The sequence below is a fragment of the Tympanuchus pallidicinctus genome, unplaced genomic scaffold (assembly GCF_026119805.1).
Source record: "Tympanuchus pallidicinctus isolate F22 unplaced genomic scaffold, pur_lepc_1.0 scaffold10, whole genome shotgun sequence".
Taxonomy (NCBI): domain Eukaryota; kingdom Metazoa; phylum Chordata; class Aves; order Galliformes; family Phasianidae; genus Tympanuchus; species Tympanuchus pallidicinctus.
The window spans coordinates 17,192,573-17,212,643 of NW_026294619.1; the positions used below are offsets into that span (position 1 = coordinate 17,192,573).

The window sequence follows — 20,071 nt, forward strand, 5'->3', positions numbered from 1 at the left end:
GTATGGTTAAATCTCCTAGAATGTAATTAATCTTTCGATATGATGATCGACAGGTTCATTGCTTGAAATCTCAGTCTGAGCTTTCTGTTGTTGGTTATAAACATTTTCCCAAAAGAAAGGAGGCACAGGCTCTGCATCTTATTTTAATAAAGAAGTCCCATCTTTCTCTTCTTTACTGCTGTAATTTAAAACTCTGACCCAGTCAACCCTTGAATGCAAATAAGTGAGCAATCTGGAGAAGCAGAATGTTGAACCGTTTGCTCAACATCCATTTCCAGAGTAGGCTTTAAAGACGTGCGTGACATTGGCCATTAGTGAGTCAGCAAAGATGAATGGGTCAGTAAATGAACATATTTCACTTTTTTCATCTGCCAGGATGAAATGCCATCTTAATGTTGTGTGTTGTTTTGTGGTTTGTTTTGTTTGTTTTTCTTCCTGCTGTGTATAATCCTTTATCTGGTTGGTCTTGAGGATTTTAGTTTTTTGTTTGTTTGTTTTTCTTTGAGAATTACTTAGAAAAGGTCTGGATTTATGATTTTTTTGTGCACAAATGTAGAATATGAATGTTCAACATCACATTTTAAACATTGTATTAACAGAGGTAGTAAAACTTTGCATCCAGAAAAAAAAAAAACAAAAACAACCTATGTATGTTTTTTGTAGTTTAATTTCATGCATTTTTCTGTTAGTAGTTGTGTGAAACCAAGATGATTTTTAGCAGCATGTACAATTTATTGAAATAGAACAATTAATTTCAGTCATCTTGGAAATCCAGAATGTGTGTGCGTGCACACGTAAAACATATCTTTTCTATTCAGGGTCTTTAAGATTATTAATAAATTGTCTGACATCCATCAACAAGAAAAGAAGTGCAGTCTATTGTGTTATTGGTATTCTTGGGAACAGGTTTGCTACTTGCAGCTTTTTAACCAAAACATGGATATTTCATTTTAGGTATTATCTTTTGAACATTGTGATAACAAAGGCAAATTAAAAAAAGAAAAGAATTAAAGTTTAATTTGCATTTTTACCTTAACAGACGAGAGTAAAAAGGTATTTTAATACTGACAACAAATTTCTTTCGGTTATGCTGTTTTATTTTCAGAGCCACTGGGGTTCTTATTTTATTTTTTGCTTTGAATTATTTACTTCATTATTATGGGTTACCTTCACAGTGGTTTATGGTGTTTTGATCAGCAATTTATCTTGGAGTCTTAAAACGTGTCCATTTCTGTGTTTAGCTGACCAGCTGCCTTCCTTTCTTGTCTTTTTTTTTTAATGTGACATGAAAATTGAGTGTTTCTTTGCGAGCATCTTTCAACTCAGAAAGCGCATCTTGCTTCCTCTGATGCTAAACTATTGCCCTCTGAGAGGGGAGCCCAGCCCCATCTTGCAGAAGAGGCAGGGCAGCCCCACTTGCTTGCCAAGACACATTCCCCCCCCTCGCAGCCCCTCCCTACAAAGAGGTGAAGTCCCCTGGGTCCGTAATTGCCAGGAGATGAAGCGATGATGGCGAGTGATCACAGTCAATAGCTTTGATTAACAATAAGGTGGAAAATTAGCAATGCTAGCATTCAGCTCCCCTGCCTCCCCGTCCCCATATGCTCACAGCAGCCTGCACAGGCTGGTGGGCCGGGTGCTGCACGGCACAGGCTGCAGAGAGGGAGCCGAAGGGCAGGAGAGCTGTGAGGGCAGCGAGGGGCAGCGGGCAGTATTTGGGGGCTTGGGGCGATGCCGGCTGCCTTCCATCGGGCATTGCCATGCAGTTGGGAGGACACCGTGCGCCACGCGCTGGCCCTTTGGCTCTTGCTGTCATGTGTGGATTTAATTGTGTCTGGACGTGTTTTGATCAAAATGGCAACTCCTGTTACTCCTGTGACCCCATCAGCAGCTCTGGTGTTGTTTCCGACAGACTCTGACGACCTAGAGAGGGGGAACGACAGCGGGACGCCACTCCCCACCTCTGATAATGGTGACAATTCGCTGGGCTACACAGGTAGAGTGCATCTTTCCAAAATACTCCTGACTGCCTCCTTATGACACTTTCCACCCACATCTACCATTAATACCTGTACACATTTTTTAACCATCATTGCTGGCTAGCTTTCTTACCCCATCACCCTTGAAGCTCAATGCTGTTAGTACTATTGGGAATTATTCTATTTAACTCACCAAGATGATTGTCTTTTATTGTGTGTTACAGTGTATTTCAAATATTCAAGTGTTTAAAATCCATTTCTACTAATGAAAACAATACACCAATTATTTTCCTTTAAATTGTGTATATTAGTGCATGAGGTAACATCATCTCAGAGCAATTTTTCCAAAGACCATACACAGGGATTTTTCCATAAGGATTTTTGTTTTTTTAATTCCCCCTCCTCGGGCCCCTTCCTCATCATGCTTCATTTCTGTTGAGAGCAGAACTAAAATGTTTTGCAGCAGGGAGAAAAAGATCAAATGAAACTAAGATGCAATTGAAGAAGAGTCATAGACTACTGTTTTGCATGAACTGGAGAAAAGCCTCTCTAGGTCAAATAAAAGAGGCTCCAGATAAGCATCATCATGCTGTGTGGTGCAGCAGGGACCCTTAGGGGGCCAGTTCTGCAACTCCTGAAGTGACACCCAGCTCCAGGAGCTGTGTTGCCTGCTAAGCCTGGACTCAGCTACAGAACCACTGAGTGTAGCTCTCTTGAAAGATGTCTGCTCCAGAGCAGTGGCAAGATCTGGACCTCAATGAGTTTTAGATTGTGAAGGTAAGTATTAAGTCTTCTAGTAGTAGAAACTTTTGGAAAGCTTGAAGGTGAGTTGAAAATTTAACTGAAAGGGGTTCTGTAAATACTTTATCAGTGGGCTACTAGTACAATAACTGCTCACACCGTACAACATTGTATATATTCAAGTAATTAATGAAAGTGTTGTATTCAAATATTCATAAATAAGACAATCTTACTGAATATAAAAAGAGAATAGCAGGTATAAAAAAGGGAGTAATGTCTTATCCATTCAGAGTTGTTCAGATCTGTTATGCACCACTTAGATGATTACAGCTTTCATCACCTACTCTCTGCAATCATCCCTGCATGTGGTTTAAAACCTTGACACATAATTGTAATCCAGTTTAAAGTACATTTTTATAAAAGGGTAAGAAGGCAAAGCAATACAAATTCACCCTGAGTTAAGAAAATTGATGCCTTCTTAGAAACACATAGGAACATAGGTGTATGTGAATTACTTGGATTTCACTACCATTTGAATATTCCTTTTTTTTTTTCTTTTTTTTTTTTCCTTAGTTACTTCCTTTACTTCCTCTCTCTGAGTTTGGAACATCTATCCTCCCTGATATGTTTGGGATCATCTTATTCAAAAAATGCATCTTCTTTTGATGTACTGCAGTATTTTTTTCTTCAGAAAGCAGGGCTAAGAATGGTACTCCTTGGGTCCTGTGTTTCAATAGCCTTTTTTGGGACCGTGGCCCTTCCTGTATTGTTAATGTTTTAGCTGGGGGGCCCTCCTTGGCATGGGCATGGCTGCAGCCCCACAGCACACTCTGCGCAAAATGGGCATGGATGGCTGCCTCAGGCCCACAGCCCACAGAGCTAGGAGAGGGACTTCTACAGGCCCCCTATTAGCAGGTATCATAGATTCATAGAATCATTAAGGTTGGAAAGGTCCTCTAAGGTTAACGAGTCCAGTTATCAACCTATCACCATAATTCCCACTAAACTTTTTTCCTTAGTACCACATCTACATGTATGCGTACACATCTGCGGGATGCCCACCAGATCATTTCTGAGGAGGGGTAGAGACTTCCCTCCTTCCTTGGGAAGGGACTCAGCCCTGCGAGCACAGCCAGGTGGATGACAGCAGGCAAGTACCACTCAGTTCCCCCGAAAACAGGGGATATGTACATAAGGTGTATGAGGCACTGTTTAAGGTAATAGCTCCCTTCAGACCATAGGGATGTGGGAGGATTGCCTGAGCAGATTGCGGACTCTTCTGCGTCCCTCTCAGATGAGCCTTCGGTGATGCCCATTTGGACATGAGCACCACATCTAAGACTCTGTATTGCCACTGCTGAACCTGTCTCCAAGAGACCAACAGGGGTCATTGGGGAAGACTGAAAAAATCAGACCCCAGTGTACTCACACCCTGGAGGCTCTCAGGATGTTAACTCAAAGGCCGTGTTTTAATAGGTGTTCTTCAAGAAAACACAAAGGTCAGGATCAAGTTAGATGCAAACACAAGCTGAAGAAAAAGGAAAGCTTAGAGGATGGCTCTGTTTAATTGGAGTCTTCGTGCCTCTGTTTGAATGAACACTGAATGTAGACCAACTTTTTTTTTTATGTTTAAAGATTTAATCATCAATTATTGTTCCTCTTCTATGTAATAATAATCACTTGCACAATGCGTGTATGCTTTAGCTCATATAGAAAAGCTCTAGGGTATGTATTAAAATTAAACTATCAGATTTCTGTAGCAATCAGTAAGGATTTATAAAAATAACATTAGCTGTAATATGATCTCACAGGTGAAGTTACTTTCTTAAATTTTTCCTAGTTCACAGGCCTAGCTGATGTTGTAATATGGAATTCCTGGGTTTTATAGATGTATTTTTTGTTCTCTCTTGCCTATAGAATTTCATTCTCCAAAAGAAAAACCATTCCAGAAGTTATTTGTGCTGAAAACTACCTGACCCTTTCCTAAAATCATTTACGTAACTTTTGCATCTAGAGGATGTCTAGACCTATTAGCAAAAAAAAAAAAAAAAGTATGAGTTTTGTTTGAATTCTGTATTTGTCTTGTCTGAATGCGCACAAACCACACATAAGCTAATGAATCATGTCATGCTGTAGGAATGTAATTTTGAGGGGTATGTTAAGAGCCATCTATAGGATGCTTCCACTTTCCAGCTCTCCATAACTTTAGTCGTTGAGACAAATGAGGAAAACATCTGCTCTTGTGGGAACTTCCAGAGTTAAAAAGTACTTTTTTCTATGTATTTTTCTTTCCATATATGTTTTTCAGGATGAACACATGCAGCTGTTTCATACGGTTTTTGAGTGGATCTCCATAACTCCTAAAAAGTGCTTCAGTATGATCTCCTGAAGGCCAGTTAAAGTCAGGAGAAATTTTTTGTCTACCTTGCAAGGCGCTAATGTATCCATTCTGGATCTGCGTACTTGCCTTTAGAAGTAACCACAAAACAAATAGGAAATACATCACTTTATGGGAGAGTAGAGGAGTGGCCAGCTCAAGCTCATTCAAATAAACGCTGAAATTACAGATAAAATCTAAATCAGTTGTTCTGGAAAAATGATCAGTTTGTATTTTAATTTTCATAATTTATAGTATGTTATAGCACCCAACTCTAGACTTTTGTTCCCCTAGTCAGTACAGTAATGTGGTATACACTGTGGCACGTTTGCATGCTATCAGATTGTTATTATCACAGTAATTACAACTGGACTCAAATACAGAGACAATTATACATATATATTATATATTAAAGATAATCACTGTTGGAAAGCATTTATAATTTAAGTAACTAGAGGATGGAAAAAGTCTAGAAAGAAAGAGATATAACTGCACCCATTTATTCACTGAGATTTTAATCATATTTGTGACACTGCTCTTAGACAAAAGGAGATTGCAAGGTTTTCTATTGCATATTTGATACAAGAGAAATGCCAAGAATGTAAGACATTTAAAAGCTGGTGTGATCACCTGGATACCATATTAGAGTTTCTGTACATATCTGGATTGATTCAGCAAAGGAATTAGTGTTTAAAACCAAAATCTTTTAACTACAAATATGTCATTTAAAGAAATGGACCCGTAAGATTCCCTTGTTGGCATCTTTATAAAAGACCAATTCCATTCTGTCATGGCCACATTGGGAAGTAATTGTATTAAGATGGGCAATAATAAAAATCTAAATGACTATTTGAACTATGTGCATAAGCAACAGCCCAGTATGGAGTGATATTCAATAACATGAAAGCATGTTATTTAAATACTCTGTGTTGTGTTTAATTTACCCTAAGGAAGATGCTTTAAGTAGTTTTCTAAAATGTTCTCTAAATACATCTGTTTCTCTGCACAGAGTAAGGAAATCTTAGGTGATAAGCATGATTTAGAGATCTAAAAATGGTGATAATATATCTTACCACTTCCATGAGTTTGGACCTAGATTCTGAAAGGAGAGCAAGGTGGTAGGAGAGTGCACTGGACAAAAAAAAATGCCCAAAGAAGGTAGAGGGATGGAAGTAATAGTTCAGTTCTTTGTCAAGCTCAGGCCATAGAGATGTCAGACAGACTAAGACTATTGTTTGGACAGTTGTTAGAGTGGAAAGAAATCCCTAAGCTACCAATCATTTCTTATTTATTTTTTTTCATTAAAATCCCTTAGGTACATACAGAGACAAACAGAAAAGGAAAGGAAGCAAGAAAAAAAAGTGTAGGAGACTTCCTACTGAATATCAGAGGGGATATATGGAAAATTATCCAAGTAAGATAGCAGAGGAACTCGGTATAGGAAGCAGATGGAAAATTTGGAAAGATGTTCATAGAAGGAATAGTGTCATATAACATCAGGATTTCCAAGAGAAAATCTTGTGGTTATTGATCAGTAGGAGCAGGTGATGTGCTGAGTGATGTTCCCTTGTGGCTGAGAAGTTTTGAGAGCCACAGTACTGCAGCAGGGATTGAGAAAACTGGAATGAAAAGACTGGATAAAATAGTTTTGGCTAAAACTATGAAAAGTATTTTTCTGTTTAATATTTGATTAATGCTTCTGTAGGAGCAGATTTACAAGAAAAGATTAATTAATATTTCCACATAAAAGTTCCCATGTGTTTTGCCAACCTGTTCAGTAGAGTAGCTTTTCACTCTTAGCTTTTGGCCTTCCTTCTTCGTCCTCAGAATAGTGCAAAGCAGTTAGCATTGAGCGTGAGCCTCAGTAATTTTCCACATAATCGATGGCTGCAAAGCAATCTCAAAAAAAATCAAGATTGCATTGTATTGTGTTATTGAAGTGTGCATATGCATTATATTCCAGGAAGTAGCACATTTCCTGTTAAATCAACTGTGACATAAATATCGGGGATCATTTAACAGATCACAGAGTATTGCTTGTGTTACAAAGAACAGAATGATGACTTGTTAAATTAACACTATATAGTCCAACATTTGCAGACAAGGATCACCACTCCTCATTAAGTAGGTGCATGGTTTTTTAAAGGAATCTTTCCAAATAAGCTTTTTATTCACAGTTTTCTAAAAAGTCTCTTCCAATATGCAAAGAAATCTTGTGGTTCTCACATGTGACCCACAGTTAGTCTTTGGCTTTTTTTTTTTCCTTGATTTTAGTCACAAATCCATTGTGTCACAGTTCTTTTGTATGAGAAGGGATCCTATCTTTTTTTTTCCCTCGCATTACCTTTCTTGTTTACTACTAATTTGTATTGTGATAAGGAGAATTGTTCATAGTGGACCGCCAGCTGTACCACATCAAATAGGACAGGTGCCATTGTGTGAATATCTTAAGAAGCAAAAGCAAAATATCTTTAAAAGGAAATCTATAGTAATACTTATCCTGTTAAAAATGAAATGTGTTTGTACCATTTCTTTTCTAGAAGATTAGTAGAGATAGTAAACTTGGGTCTGAAATGAAGCAGTGAGAGGGGAAAAAAAAAAACTATATACTGTAACAAGAAAATAAATAAGAATGCTGTAAAGAAACAACATAATTGAATGTCAAATAAAGTAGCAACTATCATTAGTTAAAGGATTATTTGGAAAGAACTGTTCTGGGGAAAATAATGCAAAAAAAAAAAGAAGCTGAGTCTTGATAATGGTATTCAAAGAAGTGGTGAATAGGTTGAGGGATGTTCAAGTATTGAGGGGGAGACTGCAGAAAAACATTTCAGAAGTGGAGCAGGTTGATAATGATGCATAGAAACAAGATCTTTGTATTCTTTGTGTAAATATTCTAGGTATGCTATTGGCATGTCTCAAGTTGCACTGAGTTTGTGAGGTCCAACAGCCCAAAGAGTAACAACAATTACTTGATAGCGTTGCAGAACCAATGAATATGTGACAAGAGTTGAGTAAAACACGAAATAACAATGTTTTTTATTTAACTGCCATTACAGAATCCTTACTGATAGAGGTAATGCACAGGAGACTTCTGCTTGATTTATACATCTCAGGATACATTTGCAAAACTAGCAGTTGGGAAATTTTTCATAGTCTTCCTCTTTTTTAATACTCCAACTGAGGAAGCGTGCTCCCGAGTCACTGGGAGAATGAACGCATAGCCTCATGATATTGATTTTATAAAGGTACTGCATGCAGTACATCTGCACTCTAAATCCAGGAACAGATGGTTGTTATGCTTATTATAAAAATAATAATAACAATAATAAAATCCCCTGCTCTCTTCTGTCAGTCTAAACTGCCAACAAGGTCTTTTCAATTTTGTGCTTCTCTTCATGCATTCTTCTGACATGCATATTGAAGCGCTTTGTTGTGTTTTTCAATATGTATTAAAATAGAGATGTAAGCATAACACCAAGCAATAGAATTGCCTCACAATGATAGCAATGTTCAGGCAATAATCATTAGTTAAAACATATAGTAGCAATACTGGAGCATAACACTTACATAAATCCTGCCTGCTTTCATTAAAAGTTTATAGACAATATCCTCTTCCAGTTACTGTGTTATACTTTGATGTTGTACCAAAACAGGAAGCAGTGGCAAAGTCCATTGTTTCTCAATCAGTTCTTCAGTAGCCATCAGACTAATTTAAAATAAAGAACAAAGCAAAGAAACAAAATACAGCTATACATTGTGAAAAGAATTTTTATTACAATGGCATTAGTAGAAGTATATGCCCTCAGTATGTAACTCAGAAACAGGAATTTGGACTAGGGAAAATGGCTATTAATGTTATCAAGGACCAGAAGCTCATTTTAACAGAGACATTACTGAAAATGGGATTCATTAGGGATTGGTGTTTGTTGCTAACCTTATTTTCTTAGAGAGTGCATGGAAAAATTATTTTAGGTACAAAGCTTGTTGACAGTACAACGTTCAGAAATCCAGTTTTTAGTAAATAGCCTATCTTCAAACTGTTAATTACTCTGTAGTAGCTGCTTCTAAGTGTATATTCATACTTTACTACTTAACTGATGAAAGAATAGGCAGGCATAAAATAGGATTTATTTAATGGGGGATATAAATATAGAGTCTTTTACATCAGTAGATTCTAAAATAGTTTCCAAACAGGAGCTTGATATCTCTTTTACAAAGATTTAAATTTGTGATAGGCTACGATAGGATATGCATGCCAGATTTATTGCCTATGAGAAGCATTTTAATCCTGATTTTGTGTGTTCCTAATTAATCATGAGACAAGCAAAATCAAAACAAAAAGCCTTCTCCTCAAATTATACTTTTTTTCATTTGACATCACAGTTAGGAATCCATGGAACTGATGAGTGGCTTTCTGCTGAGGGTCTCCTAGCAAGAGCAAAGACAGAGGAAAATACCCTCAGACGATGATGTCAGTTCAGTGAACTGAGTATGCAAAGCACTTTGTGAAAATATTCAGAAGTGTCTGCCAGTAAGTCAACATTACCACAAGATGAGAAAAATAAGAGAATGCTCCCCATCCTTATTCGGGTGTATTAGACAAGTTAGTCTTTTGTTTTACCCAAGCAATTTTTTTTTAAAGAAATAGAAAGTTGATAACACATATGTTGTTATTAATCACTAGATTTATATCTAGTAATATTTATAACTAGATATAACTAGATTTGTTTGTTGTGGCTATAATGATGCTGAACTACCTTCAGTATTAGAGGAAAAGAAAAATGTTGAGAAGCACTGTTGCTCAATTTCATAATAATTGCTATACAGGATCATGTATAACTCAAGTTGGAAGCAACTGTTGCAGGTCTCTACTCAGGCCTCCTATTCAGACACAGTCATCTATGAGGTCAGACCAGCCTGCTCAGTGCTTTATCCAGTTAGTGCTGAAAACTTTCAATGATGGAGCCTGCACAGACTCTTTGGGCATCTCATACCACAGCCTGCCAGTCCTCAAGGGGAAAATTTTTCTCATTATATCCAGTCTGAACCTCTCATTTCAACTTATGCCTCTTGTCTCTCACCCTACTACAACCAAGAAGAGCCTCTCTCCATCTTTTCAGTGATCTTCCTGTCCATATAGATAGGTAGCTGTTACATTTCCGCCATAGCTGAGCAAGTTCTGGTTCCTTAGCCACCCCTCATAGGGCAAATCATCCTGGTGACACTACTGAATACATCCCTGTTTATCAATGTCTTTCCTGCACTGGAGAGCCCAAAACTGGATACAGTACTTCAGATGAATACTGAGTAGAGAGAGATAATTCCTTCCCTTGATCTCTTACTTCTGCATTTCCACAGCTGATGATGTTGCTGGCTGTCTGCTGTAAGGGCAGGCTGTGGAGTCAATTCATCTTGCTACTGGTCCAGATCCCCATGTCTTTCTGACAGAGCTGCTCCCCAGCCTGTGCTGAGGCAGAGGGTTCTTTCAGCTATACTAAGGGAAGACTTTGCATTTGTCCTTGTGGAATTTTGTAAGGTTCTTGTTGGCTCGCTCCTTCTACCAACCTGTCTCTTTGCAGGTGGTAGCCTGCTTTCCATGTGCATTAGGCACATGGAGTGGTTTCCCTATGTTGGTTTAACTTGAAAACATAATGAACATACCATGCCCATCCTTCTCCATGTCATTAATAAAGAACTGAAGCAGGTCCTGGGACGGACCTGGCAGACTTCTGCTTGTTACTATCTTTCATACAAGCTGAAGTCCATTAACCATTATGTTCTAAGCCAGTGATCCATCAAGGTTTTTCCCATACAACTGTTGTAAAATCTGGAACACAACATCCCAGTTTAGAGACAGGAGTATTGTAGGAAACAGTGTTGAACCCAAAACATGCAATTCTAAAAGCCTAAGAATATATGAGGAGGATTTTCCATCAAAACTGATTTGCCCTTTTAGCAGCGTCTTTAATTGCAACTTTTGTCCCAGAATTGCAGTTTCATACATTAGCAGTGAAAAATAAAATAATAATTAAAAAACCAAAATCAATCAGCAGACAAAGAATTTAGTTTTAGAAGATCTTTCTGGAAGCATTTCCAGACATTTATTTCAGCACTTTCTGTACACGATTTCTGTGTACACGATTCTTGCACATCACTTATCCATAGGCTGTAGCAAATTGAACCATCACCTACAGGTGTTAAAACATTGTAAAGAGCTTTTCATAAAGAACTGTATTGATTTTCAGTGACCCTGAGAAAGGACACACTTTTTTGTGGTACAAGTTATAATTTACTAGACAATATTTTATTTATAGAGTTCCTGTCTGATTTTTCCTAAAAGGTAGTGAAAAATTGCTACTAAAACTCACTTCTTCATTGTGTAACTGTAGGTAGAACACCAATCTTTGTTGTTTTTCACACAATGAACTTACAAAGTAAACTTTTCTGAATCAACACTAGTTTTTTGTCTTGATTAGTTGCATGCTCCTAGGCTCTTCCTATTATTCCTATCAGATGGTTCTTGTAAGCTAATAAACTCCAGCTGCTGCAGCCTCCAGCTTTTTCTTTTTTCTCCGTCTTTTCCTAATTTCACAATGCATTTTTGAACACTCAGCAGGAAGAGAAGGGTCGCAGTTCAGCTAAGATTGGAATGGAGTAACCGACCCTCTCAGCCACTCATAACTTACCCACCCAAAATCCACTGAATATCTGTCTTTTGTTTTTTTCTTGTTTTTTTTTTTTTTTTTTTTTTTTAATTATTTCTCTCTAATTCTTAACCAAATAAGATTGTCTGTCTTGCTTCTGGTTTTCTACAAAGCTAAAAAAAAAAGACTTGGCTTTTTCTCTTAGAAGAAAGTTTTCCTTCTTGTCCAAGAGAAACTCGGTTGCTTTTCAGTAGATTTAAACATTTAGATAGCAGAATAGCATTGATTTTTTTACTTGTACTGTGATGTCTAATGAGGCCCTTCATCATTTTCTATGTAAATTATTTTTCCTTAAAAACAAATGAATAATCTTGCACTCTTTACATCACTGTAAACAGTAAATTTTGACAGAAAGCAGGAGAAAAAGAAAGAAAAAGAAAGGTACCATGAACTTACTGATGAAGTGACTGCAGAGTTAGCATCATGACACATTTATTTTGGCGGCCTGATCAAAGCAAGATGGATGCACTTAAGCAGACAAGTGTATCAGAGTAGTGCATTTTGAAATGGCTTAGTTAGTTTTCCTAGAACTGTGCCTCTGTGATAGTCCCTACAATAGTGCTCACAGTGAAGTATAGTATGAGAAAATGTTGGACATCCCTTTAGACATGGCTTGAACAGAATATAGTGAGAAATTATGATTCACTACAGTTTTTTATTAATTTCCTTCTAGCCATTACACATCTATTGGTAGTAAGGTGGATCCAATGTCCATCCAACTGTAGTCCATTTCCTTCAGAAAGCGGCGGTTTCCATAAATATTATTTATGAGATTTAAAAAATGACTAAAACCTGAATCCAATTAGAATAGTATAAGTTCTGAAGTCATCTACAGGTTATAAAATGCATTTTCCTTCTTTTTTTTTTTAAGATTATTGAGATTATTGGCCCCTAGCAGGGCCATGGCAGGGGCCTGGGAAGGCCATAATGCTGTGGGCAGGTGGAGGGGAGATGCACATCTCAGAGCGATGCAGGCTGATAGTTGGTAGGGGTTGAGACCATCCTGTAATGTTGGTACTGAGCATCAAGGGGAGAGCATTGTGGCTATGTATATTGTTATCCCTGATTTTTTGTTTCCATTTTTCCTCTTCTTAGTAAATACTTATTATCTCAACCCATGACTTCTATTTTGTTGCCAGTTCTCTCCCTCATCCCACCATCCAACCTTAGGGAAGGAGTGAGCAAATGGCCCTGTGGTGTTGAGCTGCTGACAGGTTACACCACAACATATGGCTGGAAGGAAAATGAGACTCTAGGAATAAAAATTAGATGTGCTGGAACATTTGAATGTTTCCAGTACTTTTCGACTCACATGGAAGTCCATTAGAGGTTTGATATTAAGCTACTAAGAGTCATGACATGACACATTGTATGCTGCCTTCTGATTTACAGGAAATGATATGTGTTCCTTTAAAATAGTGCTGCAAACTTCTTGGTTAAAGTATTGCTTAGCCAATAGGCTAGATTACTACATTTCCTCAACAATCATCCTGAGGAATAAAAGGACACAATCAATTTTCATATTTTCCTGTGCCCCTTTACCACTTGTACCACTCTACTTTCTTAGAAAAGGTCTCAACTATATGTACTTATAGGGTGAGAAGTCCTAGAACTACACTCCTGGGCTCAATGACTTTTCTCCAATCTAAGTGAATAGGGGGAAAGGGGTGGTGCTGGTACACCTACAGTTACCCTCCTGCCTCTCCTCCCATGACCCTATGGCACGTGCTACTTCTGGCCTTACTCCAAACTCCTTACTGGCCCTCATCCCCTTAATCTATTCCACAATTTGTTAAGCTTTACTCATCAAACCCAGATTAAGAAGCAGCTCTGTTGGTAGCAAGTACAGATGAGAAGAAAAGGACATACACAAAACGGTAGAAGGCAGAAGGGGTAGCTGGACTCAGCTGAAGAAAGAACTCCGAGACAGTAGCTTCCACTACTCACTACACTACTCACTACACTACTATTGGGCTCACTGGCCAGTAATAACAAAACAGTGCTCTATGAATTCGACTGATGAAGAGGAACAGTTTGACCTGAATGATTTGTAAGGTTCAGTGCCTACAGCCTGAAACAAAGCCCAGACAAACTTTCTCAATATTTAGCAGGAAAAACAAAAAACAAAAAAGACCGAATATGGAAAATCTATCAAAACCAAGTATTTGAAACATTATGCAAGTATCTTCTACCATCCACCGTGTTAATTAAACATTTACATTTGAAAAAGCCCTTTCTTTGAATCACTGTTAATAATATTCAACTCTGCTTTCATTCTTATCTTTACAATTTCTTTTACTGATAAACTTCAATATTTTATAAGCAAATCTGCAAGAGGGTTACATGAGAAAGCAGTCTTTAAGGTATATTGAAGGCGCAGAGTGTTTCACTTCATTAGTTCCATCTGAGAAGGAGACGGCAGGCATGTGAGTTTTCATATTAATGGTTTCTTGCATTTTCAAGCTCTAAATAGCTTAAGGCTCACCAATTATACTGGTTCTGGAACTATCCTGTCAACAGTATGCATCAGAACATGTTTTAGATGGCCAGCACAGAAAAACTAGGTCACAGAGCTGTTGGGACTTAATCAGAAGGTTAACAAAGTTAGCACACCTTGAGCACCAACCACTGATGCTAATGAGACCTCATTTAAATAGTTTTTTAAAGAAGAAAAGTTTATCTTCTTTTGGGAAATGAAGCTTATTCTCGTGGCTTTATTACACATCTGGTATTCAGCTATTTCCTCCATTTTATTTTCTTTACATCTTCTCTGAGCAACCTATTCCAATGCCTCAAAATGAAGAATTTCTTCTGAATATCTAATCTAAATCCACATTATTTTGGCTTAAAATCATTTACCTTTGTCATAGGTAAGATCATAAGCAGACCTAACAAATAAATGCTCTTTAAAATAGACTCACTGAAGATGATCCTTCAGTGCTTTTGCACAGAAAGATCTTTTAGCAAAAACTGATACTGCGAATAATATTAGGCCAAGGATGCCCTCAGCATCTACATAATCTGAGAAAGATTTTCTGAGCGTTGTTTCCAGTTTGTCCAGTAGATTTATCAGCTTTAAATGTAATTCATCCCTATGTGGCTTAATAAGGAAAAGGCAGAGAAGCTAAACACAGTGTTTAAATGCAAAGCCAAAAAAAAAAAAAAAAAAAAGGCCACAGAAAACAAGAACAAGCAGTAAGCACATACTTTGTGTTATTCTGAAATTCTTTTTATTATCAATGTGTCCTTCCATCCACAGGCAGAAATCAAAAGGGATTTGAAGCAATTAAATTTCCTTTAAAGAATGATCATCTAATGAAAGCCAGGGAATATACCACTAAAATAGTAGAAATTAGCTATACCACTGTATTCTAACTACATTTCACAACTTTATGTTTCCCAAAGGTATCTCATATACGTGTTGTATTCAGTCAGTTTCTGATTTATAGAAAGAAATTCCTCTTGCCTTCTAAGTCAAACATAATGCTTTTTTTGTTTTACATTGTATGGCTCTCTGTGATATGATGGAAAATTTTAAGTCACTGAAAAGATTTTACTGTAACACCTGACGTATATCAAATTGCTCTTTCAAAAAAAAAAAAAAAAATCCAGATATTCTGAATTTTATGTGATAGCTCTGTATCATTCATTTTTGTAAATGACACCCCTAGAGATTTTCATTGTATTCAAGTGAGTGGAGTACTGACGGGATTTTATTTTTAGCTGTGACTTAAAAATAAGAACGCAAAGATTTCTCAAGAACATTCTTGAGTTCTTTTATTTTTCAAATAGTTGAAAAACTAGAACACTGAATACTGAGATATAATTTTTATTTGTTTGAAATGCCAATAGATTAAGCATTTTTTTTTGGCAAAGGTAGTCCACATATGATCCAGATATCATAAAAGACCCATCCCTCCCCCTTCTCTCCATACCCCTTGGCACTGGTAAAATGGGTGAGATTAGGCTTGTTGATTTTTGCCAAGTGCTGTCTTGAATTATTCCATACTAAAATGTTGGATGTGCATTATGAAATGGTATGATCCTATTTATGTTGATTAATTTAACCTATGGAACTACAAATCAATTTTTTTCTGAAGATGTGGTTCTGTTCAAAGTGGCCAGCAATTCAGGGAGTATTGCTTTTGATTTCAAGTTCTTAATTTCATATTATTCAAAGCAAAGATTTTGTAATGATTTATATTTAGCTATGCCTGGAAATTCATCTGCATGTGGATCTGATCTCTACAAAGGTCCACTCCTCTTCTTCAAATATACTCTGCAGGGAAAATTGTAGAAATAGGCCCAGTTGGATTTAGATCAGTGGGAATTCCACTGAGATGTGTAAATATGCTAAGTAGTAAGTAGTTGTTTGACTCAAACAGTGAGCATTTACACTTACAATGAGTATTTACTCCTCAGTGACCAGTTAGCTATACCCTCTAAGTGCGGAGAGAAAATGTTCAGCAATGCTTAACTGATATATGAAATAATGTAACATTTTTGCATGAGATTAAATAAAGTATGTAATTCCTAAAATAAATATTTTTATTAAGAAAAATAATAAAAATATGGAAAAAATAGAAATTCCTCAATAAATAAGCTCTTGATAAGCCAAATAGGGGTTTAGAGTAGTTAGTTTTCATATAACCTCCTCATTATAAGATAGGTATATATTATTGTGGTTGCAGCCTTGCTCATAGCAGGGAGTTGGAACTAGATGATCTTTAACATCTCTTCCAACTCAAACCATTCTACAATTCTATGATTATAGGTCCAAAACATTAAACAAACGAAGTTGTGGATTAAAGCATGTTGAATTTCACAGATGACTGTGTTACATAAATACTTCTCCACTGATGAACTGTTAAGATAAACAGAAATCAATGATGAAAGAAATATTCTTTCTTTATATGTCAGAGTGGATGGATTTACATTTTGTTTAAGCATTGAAGTTGTTACAGTAGATGGCTGTGTTAGAAGTATGATTTTCATAGATAATCACATCGCACAAGTGATAAGACATATCTATGAAATTTCTCAAATAACTTTTGTTTGGAACTTAAAGAGTAGAAAATTTCATGAAACTATTACCATACATCAAAATGAATTAAACTAAACCAAGAATAAGTTTTTCAAGTGAAGAAAGCATCAGAAAACATCTTCTGTTCTTACTGACTTCAGTAGTCTAACAGCAATCTTATGATGCTATACATTTTATACAATATCAGGTTGTATAGCAAGTTATACAGTAAGGAGCTTTTCATTCTGTCTCTAGCATGCAGTACCTTGGGTTCTAATTGAATAAGGCTGAGCTCCACCAGGACTGAACTACAAGGGTTCATAAAAAGGTTGTTTCACAACTTAATTCTATCATAGTTATTTCCTTTTTTAAAAGGCCTTTCAGATTTATAGTCATACAGAAAATGCTATTTTAAATGACTGTTGCAAGTACTGCATGTTGGAGAGTAAGTGTAATACAAATGAAATATACATTACATTTCAATAAATTACAAATATTTCTTTTAAAAAGAATAGTTAAGTAACAAAAGCAGAATAGATGCTCAGCAGCATGATGTACTGAAAACCATGAGGCTGCCCTAACATTTCTGTGCATTTCAGCCCTTACAAGTAAATCTCTGTTGAAAAGTGAGTTAAGAGGTCCAGAGGGTTCTTTTGTAGGGAACATAAACCATAATAATCAGACATTTTTGAGTCAATAAAATGTTAACATGATATGTTAAATAGCAAAGAAAAACAAAGTGAATGCAGCACTTCTTCAGAGGTAGGAAAACATCAAAATAGTATGAATATTTGATAGTGAAGTGCAAAAGTAGATTTGATAGTGAAGTGCAAAAGTAGTCTTTATTTGTTTGCATTTCTTAGTGAAAGTGAAAAACTATCTTTGATTGTAGCTCTCCTATTGACATTTGAATGCCAATTTAATTTGACAGAGAGGAGAAAGATCTTATCTGTTCTCTAAAAGGCAGGTCTCATTCTGCTTACACTGCTTGACAAACCAACAGAAGTGTAGCTGCAACTGCCTATGGTGTGGGCTGACTCTTAGCCAGTCAATATCTGAAAAACTGTAAACAGATTACATGAGAGAGAAGCAGTATGTTGTGATGGGTGAGGATTGGGAACTGATGATAGAGCATTATGCTGTGGACAGTGTAGAAATCAGGAGCAGAAAAAAACAAATTGCGATTGTGTGAGTGCTGAGGCAAGATGCAAGAAATCAGTCCTTGGTAAACCAGGCTTCATTGATCTAGCAGTTTAGGAAACCATTTGTTTTCATGCCATGTTTGTGGCTAGTCATGCATTATTCACTGCTGATGGCACTGAACAACTACTGAATGATATAAAAGAAAACTAAAATTGCTATAATTTTAAGAGATATACCATTTCCCAGTGTCAATTTTAGGGGCTCAAAAATATATATTTTTTTTCCAAAAGCATTCTATTACTCAGTGAAATTCATGCTGCAGAGCAGGTAAGCAGGCAAAACATCAGGTACTGACTTTGTAATAACATAGGTGATTTGCTGTCATTTCAAAAATACTCTCTGTAAAGTACTGTTTCTTACTAGGAAGTAAGTACATCTAGCTAAAATACCTTCAGTAAATTAAACCATTTTACAACAGCACAGCAGTAGTTATGTAGAAGGCGCTCTCACTTAAGAGCACTACAGATTCAAGGGTACACGCATGTGCTGTTTTAGCTCAGGGACTATTGTAGAATTTCCTCATCTTGTTGACATATTTACAAACCTTGGCAGACCTAGTAAAAATTTTTTGGCTCATTCTATGAGATTCTTCTAGCTGAAGGATAAAAGGTGATGATGTGATTGTCGTTACAATTACCTCCTTACGAGAGGAACAGTGAAAACCTTAGTATGAACAGGTTTTTAAAATACATCGGCTTCAGAACTGAGTCATTAATTGAGGTGCAGAAAATCAAGGTGAGTAGACACTTCAGTTGTCCTAAGTGGGCATCATCACTCCAGTGTATTGCAGCCAACACACATGCTCTACCCACAACAGAAACCATCTGTTGGGATGGCTTACTGCCTGTACACTGACGATAAGATCTTTGTCCCTACAGTATGAGTGCCAACAACAATAGACTTATTTGGGGAAACAGAGCAACCCTGTGAAGAACCTCTCATAATGTAGGAAGTCCTTCTCTCTGTTAGCCTTGAAGTATTAGTACCGCATGCATCTTTTCAGTTGTTAACAGCTGCTAATTAGCAGTAGTCATATTCTGAATCTCATTATTCAGATTGCATCTTGTCTAACGACTCGGCATAGTCAGAAATAGAACTGCTAGGAATAATACAAAATTGTAAGAGCTCTGGAGCAGAAATTGCCCTTTTAAGAGCATCATATTGCAGTTGGCTCAAGGAAAGATTTTGAATGTGACTATAAAACAGTCACATGATTTGAATAAGAGACTCAAAGAAACTATGAAAAATATATTAGTAATGAAAAATTGTAAGTTTCAGTTGAGAAGAAGCAAAAGCTAATAATGGAAACAAGCTCTGACAGCATGACCCTAGACTAGACTAAAGCTTCAGTTCCAGATAAAACTCTGATGCAAAAAAAGAAAGTCAGTTACGTAGTGAAGAAGCTGCATCCCTTATATGAAGGCAGAAGATTCTACTATTAAGTACTATTCTTCAAATACATGTGGATAATTGTGGATAAGTATCTCTACTTACCAATAGACAACCTACCTGATTGCACTGTGTAGACACCTGTCTTGATGAGTAGCAGTAATGCTGGATTTCTGTGGTGGATTTGCTTTTTAGTCTCAGTATCACATGCACGTATGTAATCCACATATGTAGTCCTATTTGCATTAGAGTACCAGGCTTCTCACATCATACATCAGATATGAGGACTAGATGAGCCAGGTCAAAGAAGAGGCAGGCAGTCTGCAACTTGGCTTAAATAGAAAGATCTTGTTTTACACAAAGTAAATGAAGAAAATTCTTCATGTCGTCTCTCAGTATACATACAGAGTTTAGCCATGTTTCCTGTTCTTCGGTGTTCATGTTTTAACCATTTCTTTATTTGTGGTTATGCTTGGGTCCTATTCTTTTCTCCATTGGGGTAAGGTTTAATTTCACAGGATATGTAATACTTAAATTCCTTCTCAAACTCTCATTTTAGGTATGTATTTATTTTTGTGTTATTCACTGGTGTGGTAGTGGTGGCTTCTAAAACTTGTCCTCTGGCATTTAAAAATTATTCTTAATCACTAAG

General features: G+C 36.7%; 1 protein-coding gene across 5 annotated transcripts in view; it reads left to right on the top strand.

Annotated features, from left to right (window-relative positions):
- The window catches only part of ROBO1 (roundabout guidance receptor 1), a 690,543-nt gene that overhangs the window by 328,425 nt on the left and 342,047 nt on the right, over positions 1–20,071 (top strand). For all 5 annotated transcript variants that reach the window (XM_052666594.1, XM_052666640.1, XM_052666623.1 and 2 more), the window contains exon 3: positions 1,913–1,996. In XM_052666594.1, coding sequence (XP_052522554.1) covers positions 1,913–1,996 — 84 coding nt within the window. The remainder of the gene's footprint in view (positions 1–1,912; positions 1,997–20,071) is intronic.